Source organism: Paramacrobiotus metropolitanus, unplaced genomic scaffold (assembly GCF_019649055.1).
Source record: "Paramacrobiotus metropolitanus isolate TYO unplaced genomic scaffold, Prichtersi_v1.0 Parri_scaffold0000078, whole genome shotgun sequence".
NCBI classification, from domain to species: Eukaryota; Metazoa; Tardigrada; class Eutardigrada; order Parachela; family Macrobiotidae; genus Paramacrobiotus; species Paramacrobiotus metropolitanus.
In genome coordinates, this window is record NW_026570298.1 from 458,163 (window position 1) to 466,758 (window position 8,596).

Genomic DNA, 8,596 nt, shown 5'->3' on the forward strand with positions numbered 1-8,596 from the left:
ATGTTTGTGTTGTGCATTATCGGCGCAACGGCCCGTGTCACCTTAGCCGTATTAAAACATCTAGCGCAACATAAGGTACCGGAAATTCTGGATTTTGTGGAGGTGAATCTGCGGATCAGTTGTACGCCGGATAAGCGCGGGAGGGAAGCCCGCCAGTTCAGTTGGGAGGCGTGCCGGGATCGCGGGTGTCAGTTCCGGGATGACGATCTCCCGACGGATGATGGGCGGAAGTTTGGACCTCCTGTGTGCTATATGTCGCCGAAGAAAGTCGGTTACACTATGCAGAATGCGAAAGCGTACCAACCGGGAAACTGGTCCAGCGTGGGCGTGCTACGGGCCATTCACAAACCGATCGTCTTCGATCCGCAACGTTCGACGCGCGTGTTTAGGACACCGGCATTTCGATCGGATTATTTATCCGAAGATACTCTGCGTTTCCAGGTACAGTTACGAAACTACGGTTCATCTTTGGAATGACTAGGCGTAAAATAAAACTACTGATTATTCTTCCGTAATTGCGGTGGCATAGTGGTACGCGTAATAAAAATACCGTCTGCTATGTATAAAGTATACATGTTGATGTATACACGTACCATAATAATTACCGAAAAAAAATCGGTACATAAACGTGGAAGTTAACTTCATTGACAACTTCGTAGCTGTTTGATAAGGATGATGCAGACCGCTACGAAGTGCCCGTAGCGGTTAATAATGTCCGGATGGATTTCGACGTTCGTAAACTGCCGTATGAAATCAGCATCATCAATGACGATGGCGACCCTTTCGCGTTTGCTGTGTATCGGAAATCATTTGGATCCAAGTCGGCAATGTACGTGTTTATCGGTGTTCTGCGTTCTCGTAGTTGTTCCGGATTTTCCGCTGAAAACATCGATCTGCATATCTACGCTCTTGGTCTGCAGTCACTTACCTTATGATTTTACATATTGTTTTCATGATGTTTTACAGCCTGGATACTTCATTAGGTGGACTGGTCTTGCAAGACCAGTTTCTCCAGTTTTCCACGAAACTGCCCTCGGAGAACTTATTTGGATTAGGTAGACACTGAAAATATTTTTTGAAGGTAAAAAGGTTAAAAAAAGAAAACGCTGAATAATAAGGTTAAAAAGGTAAAACGCTGTTTAATTCAGTGCGGAATACTAATGTACTGTTGAATACGTATGCGAATAGTAATTGTGTTTATACTGTACGAGTCTTTTGCGGCTTATTAGGAGACAACCGTCTGGGCAGTCTGAACCGTAGCCTGGATTGGTACACATGGGCCATCTTCAATCGTGACGTGGACATTCTCATGATGGAATCGCGTGACTCAGCTAAATCGAAAAATCTCTACGGATTTCAGCCGTTTTACATGGTCATCGAGAACGACGGGCGGGCACACGGGGTTTTCCTGCGCAACAGTAATGCAATGGGTGAGAATACCGTAGTATTTTGCCTAATACAAGGACACGTGAACCGATCATAGGCTGATTTAGATGACACACAAAAGCAGAGCACTTCAGAATTGAGGTACACTTTGCAGATTACACGCTTCTTCCCGGCAAAACGATAACATGGCGAACCGTCGGGGGGGATTCTGGACTTTTACATCTTCTTTGGTCCGACCCCGGAAGAAGTCGTTCAGCAGTATACTAATGTACTGCATTTCACTACATTTCATGCACCGTATCACGAGCTTTTAAGGCTTATATTGTAGTTGGTAGGAAGGACGTTCATGCCGCCGTACTGGGCACTGGGCTTCCAGATTGGTAAATGGGGCATGGATTCCGTCACGGACACCGAGAATCTGATTACCCGCAATCGCGACCAGAGAATACCGTTTGATATGGTTTTCGTGGACATCAACTGTAAGCACAGTCAGTTTAAAGCGACTCCAGTGTATTATCGACAAGCATGATTTCGCAGACATGGATGATCGTCAACCGTTCACGTTGAGCCCGAACTATACCGGTTTCCATGAAATCAGTACCGGCCGAACCGAAAGCATGGGCATAAAATACGGTGGCATCATCGTAAGGGCTTTTTTAATGACGGCGATTGAAAAGCGAAGCCAGTGCTTGCGTACCATGTTGCCGATCGTTCCATTTTGTAGTTTCCATCCGTTCACGTGGATGCCAGTGGCTCAGCAGGGGATCCTTATATTAAGGCTCTACAGCAGCGTATTTTAATTACATGGCCGGACAACGAACAAGCACGCTCTTGGACGGCGTCACACCCTCAGAGTTTAGGAGAGAACGGGACAATTTTAGGAAAGGTAGGGAGAAAGGCGACCACACCATAGCTAAAAGCTTGAATAATATTGTGACTATGGTATGTACAGCGTAAGGAAAATAAGGTAATTCGGCCACACCGCGGGCCTTCAGATAACTTATATCTACGGACAAACAAATGCAGGTTGGTAAAAGTAGCGAATGGGTTTTTCAGTTTCACTTCTGCTGAATCGATGGTGCTGTGAGACATGCTGTATGTCTCTAAGCTTGTTTATGCGAGCTTATGGTTACATGTGATGGAACTAGTTTATTGTCCCGAACATTTGTTTGTGTATGACGAGTTTGGTGAGCATGCGCATCTATAGCTGATAGCGCTTTTGTACCATGTTAGGCATGGGCCATCGGACGGTCAGCGTATATCGATTTCCTAAATCCGGCTGCACAAGACTGGTTGCGGGAGATGTTGACAGCCCAAGACACTGAAAGCACGATTTTCTCATCACTCTGGTTAAGCATTGCCGAACCGTCGTGTTTTGCCACCAATCAGCCGGCCAAAGATGCCTGGTTTATAACCGGTCGCGGGGCCAGTTACGAACAAGCCACGGTACCGGGTTGGAGACGGCACTGGGAGTACACGCTTAAGTGTAATCCAGACAGCGACTATGAAAAGCCTCCGTACCTGCCCGGTTAGTCAGGATTTAGGAATACCATTACTATACCTGATTACCAAATGGCCTCATTACAAAACAATAATGAGCGGAGGATTACAGCTGCCATTCGGGAATGGGAAGACAGTTTGCACCCGGGGATGCTGTCCAGTCAAACCCTCTGTATGGATGCACAGCATACCGATGGCAAGCGGACGTACAAGCACTACGATGTGCACGCCATCTACGGTTTAACCCAGGCTCGAGCGGTGCGCAAGTAAGTAGAAAAAGAGTTTTTATACTATGTAATGAAAGGTTACATTTATATCTTTTATTTATAGCATTAAAGCTCTACTTAACAGTATAAAATTCTTGGCCAAAGCTATCTTATCCCAATGGGAACAAGTTGAACAACATGCGGCACTATAGCTGGCTGGCCATTTCGCGGCATACCGCGACGTACAATGCTTGCTTTAACGCATGTTGCACAAATAAGCGCTTCTAAGTTGACAATTTATGTGCGCTGAACGTGTCTCTACGGCACGCTGTTTATTGGTTTAAATTATGTTAACTGCGGACCAAGTAGCCGATTTCCACTTTTTTCTCCTACATTGTAGTGTTTCGCGGTTAATTAAATCCAAGCGTACCCTGATCATGTCGACGGCATCCTTTCCCGGTATCCAACAGTTTGCTGGGCGCTGGTTCGGTGATATTCGGTCCGACGAACGAGACTTCCGCTATTCATTCCAGTGGATTTTGGAGTATAGTCTATTTGGCAATAGCTACGTAAGTGACACTTTACAAAGTTCTTTGAAAGTTACTGTTCCTCGGCTTGACTCTTGACCAAACCTCTCAGCATAAATTATTGCTGTGCATAGACCGGGGTGGACGTATGCGGGTTCTGGAATATTGGGCAATACGAAGACTTTCAGCTAACCAAAGAGCTTTGCCACCGTTGGACGATTGCCGGGGCGTTCTATCCTCTGATGCGCGCGCATTCCGCCACCACCAACTGGTATCATGATCCTGCGGACATGTTCAACTACCTGCCGCCGGCGTTTATGGAGGAGGTTCGCAAAGCGCTGGATCTTCGCTACCGGTTGCTGCCGTACTTGTACACACTGTTCCATATTGCGCATACGCGCGGGAACACTGTTGTACGGCCGCTGCATCACGAGTATAATATTATACCTGTTTAATGTTTATCTAAGCGTAAGATAAAAAACAAGTTTTCAGTGCAATGTTCTTGACTTAGGTACCCGACACCCGATATGATCAATTACATCAACCCCGATCGCAAGCAGATTCAGTTTTTCTGGGGCGGTGCGCTGATGATAACGCCCGTGCTGGAGATCCGACCGAGAACTGCGTTCATTGACAGGGTCAACATTTTGTTCCCTCCTGATGTCTTCTATGACTTTTTCACCGGGGTACTATTATATGCGTGCAAGTGTTTAGTATCGTTCGCTTGTCGCTAATCTAAAAATCTGGAATAAATTTGGTTACAGCAAACAGTTAACGATGCGGTAGCCAGGTCGCACGGACCAGTTTCGTACCCTTTAACAGATGTTTCCATTGGTTTACATGGGCGTGCCGGTCATATCATTGTAACGCAAGCCACGAATGGCCAGCTCAATACCAGAGAAAGGTCATTAAGAAGTGAATGCACAAACCAATTCCCTCGTGGCCATAAATCCTTGATTTTATTTTGTTGCAGCCGAAAGTACAATTTTACGGTAGTGGTGTTTCCAAAGCTGGATCAATATTCGTATGGAGAATTCTACTGGGATGATGGAGATTCTTTAGGTCAATAAAGCACACATCATGCGTGTGCGCTTATGTCGTGTATAAGCGTTCACGCCGTTTAAGGCTCCATGAACAATCTTTACTCTTCCACGCCTGTAATGCTCAATCGGTAGGCACTCGTACTCTCAAACTGTAACAGAAAAACTATGGTGGAAATATGACGAACGATTCAGGAACACGAAAGATCAGGAATCCCTCAGGAACACGCTAACCACAACTTCCGGTCGTAAGTCCTGTGAGGATCGGCAAGAGCTAGGACGATTGTGTCACGAGCAAACCTGTGTTCTATGCAATAATCCGGGAACGATCATGTACATCAGAAGGAACAAGTATTGCTGTCTCTTTATCCAATTCACATCACAGTTCACAACGCTAGGAAATCGTAATTAGAAGCAGTCTCAGAAGTAAATCTCAGACTACTGATTCCGATATTAGGCATCACCAGAACTTATATAGACTTCGCGTTATGACATCATATACATCGCTAGTAAAAGAGAACAGAAAATCACAGAAGAGATTGACTAGATTATCCGTTATGTTGCAGGTGGAAGGCGGACAGTCAGCATCCAGTACGTACTCCGGCGTGTGATCCTATTCCCACACGTCACCCCCACGAACGATGCTTGGCCGTGCCAAAATAAACAACCCATCCCGCAACATCCCAGTGCGATTGTGCACTTCCGTCCATCCTGATCCCGATCCACCGCACAATCCACGCGTCCATCCGATGCCCAATGTGACTGTACGCCGCGACTCCGAGTGAGTTAGTATGTGGAATCCTTGGCGAAGAGGCATCCGGAAGTCCACGGGTTTGGCAGGGCGGAGGTCCAAGGATCCAGGAAGGCGAACTATGAACTACTGATACTGTGCCGTTTGAGTTGGGATGGTAGTGTGTATGTACAGTATACGGCATAAAGCTTTATTAATTGTGAAATTAAAATCTTAAAATGTAATTATGTGCGATTCTGTAGAACTATGGATTAAACGAGCAAAAGCACCAAATCAACTAACCAGTAGTATTCTTACGAATTCTCGAGTACTACATCATCCAGTAACAACGGTCAACAACAACAAACAAGCAAAAATATCCGCATAAAGATCATGAGACATTACTGGTAGATAAGAGTAAATTTAAACCAGCAAAAGAATAACAGTAAGATCGACACGGCTTTGGTAAAGCAAAATCATTCGAAAACACAAAGCCAGTAAGAAGGCGAGATCAAAGAAAGCAAAAGATCAAGGACAAAGGTTATTCAAGGTTACTTGCCAGCACTGGGAGCCAATGAAATCAATCCAGTAATACCAGAGCTAGACGCTGCAGCGGCATCCAAACGGCGAGAAACATCAGCAGCCATCTGTCGTCGACGATCAGCATCCAATTCACGCTGCTGCTGCTGGGCCAAATAACCAGGCACAAAATTATGCTCAGCAGACCCAACAGGACCGGAAGGTGCAGACGGCGCACGTGGGCGATCAGCCGGAGAACGGTCGCGGGCATCGCGGACAATCGGCACTTCGGCAAGGGGCAAGACGTTTGGTGGCAAACCGGGAAATTCAGCGTTCTGCGGGGCTTGCTGCTGCGCAGGTGGAATGACAGCCGGAGGAACGACAACGGCATTCAAGGCTGGTGGGCCATGTAGATTGACAGCAGGGTTGACACCATTGGGCTCACCTGCAGCCACATTTCCGTTGCCTTGGACCGGATTCGGTGCATTCGCTGCTTGGTTGCCCGGGTCGTCAACCTCCATGTTTGCGGCGGCAGCTTCCACTGGAGCAACTGGGTGATCGACTCCATCAGGTACTTCAATAACTTCCGGTGCGCCCAGAGGTCGGCCATTACGACGCCAATGATCGTTTCCACGACGCAAGTTATTGTCTCCAAAATTCCTATGATTTCCTCGGCCGTACGGACGAAAGTTGCCACGGTAAGCACCACGGGCTCCACCCCTTCCTCGGTGATTATAACCGGCATTATACTGTTGCTGCTGGTTGGAAGACGAATGAAAAATGGCGTCTACCAATTTATCGAAAGCACGGTTAGGATCAATAGGCGGCATGCCCAAACTAAAGAAAACTAGTGACCTTTAACGCTAAAAGTGCAAAGAGAAAAGCGTCAAAATTACAGTCTATACGCACTGGAAATCCAACGTGCCAGAAGGCCGAAACGAAAAATCCACAATGCCGATTTCTGCACACTACGCGCAGACGATTTTATACCGGTCTGTCGATGTAAGACTGAGAATGCGGCAGATTCCATACAGGTAAGAAAAGCAACCAATCAGCGCTTCGCGCTATATCCTTTAATGCAAATTAATCAACAGATCAGATCTAATCCAGGTACAACGAAAGATTGGGCATTGATATTGATAGCTACAGCGCAGATAGAAAATACTAAACGACCAGTTCATTGACTCAGAGCGCGTAAAATTGAAAAATAAAAATTGGATGAAAATAAACGCAAAATTCCTTAAATTGTACACTAAGGGCTACCGATCAAAAACGAATCACAAAGTTTGGCCAGCTAATATGCAGATTAAGATCAAAAACGAAATGACAGATCATCAAATTCTAGCAAAAATATACAGCATGAAGGATAAAAATGAATGATAGTGGATTCAGAATTCATCAGAATGCGGCTGTTGGGCATAAACAGTCGGCTCCGCAATTTCAGGTGAATCCTCACGGGCAACAGCGGCAACAGGTGGCACAGCTGGAGCAACTGGCTGCAGAGACGGCAGTGGATCAACATCCATCTTTTCCAGATCGGACCCCTCGTCGCCATCACAATCAACTTCCATATCCACGTTCTCATCAGCTTCGACATCAGCGCTCTGATCAGGGGATAATACAGCCGAAATATCCTCACGGTCCTCCCCATCATCCGAAACGGAAACGTCACTTGGCGCAGAAGACGAGGACGGCGAGACCTCCTTATACTTGCGCTTTTCCCCACGAGTGCGAAAAGTTATACGGGCGTGCAGCAGAAGTTGAAGCCTGCGGTTCAGCACTTTCCACGACACCAGCATCAGCAACCGCCTGACGCGCGACCGCATCCTTCTCCTGTCGTTTCCCTAATTCTTCAAATAAACGAATAAAAGTAGGGTGAAGATAAAGGAATTGGCGTCGTAATTCAAACGCGAGCTCAGTAGGTAATTTCATAGTGATCGAGGACAAATCGTAACGATTAATCAATTGGCCATTACAAAACAGAAAACGAGACAAATAAAGCCGAGGATAATAACGGTGGAAGCGATTTAGGCCAGGAAAATAAGCTGAAGAAATAACCATCTCACCGCGCTTATCCGCAACAGCCATTCTTGGAAAAACTCCGGAATGCGCTCGTTTGCGAGCCGTCTGCTTGGTCTTGAAGACCGGCCGCGGTGCATCCGGGTTATACGTTACATAGAGGATGCCACCTTTACGCAGATGCTCTTCATCTGTCATTGGATAAAACGTACAATCATCAGTAACACAGCTGAATGATGAGCCCGGACTCCATTGTAGACAATACAGCAAGTAGGAGCAGTGATTAAAAACAGTGAAACACCGATTAATCACGGTGAAGTAAAGCTCCATAAAATTAAACGTTTGAAGATAAAAGTATAAAATTTTGAAGGATACTTGACTTCAAGCTGGAAGGGAGCAGCAAAAACAAATCAGTAAAGCCGAAACACGCGGCTAGGATTAATTCAAAACAGAGATCGAAAACTACACAGTTTCCGATAGCATTGCCTTAACAGGGCGGCTGACGCGTGACAGAATCCCGGTTCTCCAGCACAGAGAATATCAGCTGTTTATTACTTAAAGTGAAAGTGAAGGACCCAACAATATCAATTGTATCTTTTTTGCGGTGACGGGATTTTTCTGTTTCTCATTTACTAGCGTATTCTATTCCTTGAATTGCATTCCAATTTT

General features: G+C 46.0%; 1 protein-coding gene across 1 annotated transcript; it reads left to right on the top strand.

The window, feature by feature from the left end:
- On the top strand, positions 1–5,558 carry LOC129595471 (maltase-glucoamylase-like). Its single transcript, XM_055492494.1, is given in 16 exon segments — positions 1–441; positions 660–829; positions 967–1,055; positions 1,230–1,430; positions 1,541–1,584; positions 1,586–1,654; positions 1,715–1,865; positions 1,924–2,030; positions 2,111–2,272; positions 2,620–2,914; positions 2,999–3,152; positions 3,493–3,661; positions 3,754–4,052; positions 4,131–4,305; positions 4,384–4,790; positions 4,855–5,558. Coding segments are annotated over 15 exon segments (2,832 nt in total). The 3' UTR covers positions 4,690–4,790; positions 4,855–5,558.
- The last annotated feature ends 3,038 nt before the right edge of the window (positions 5,559–8,596 follow it).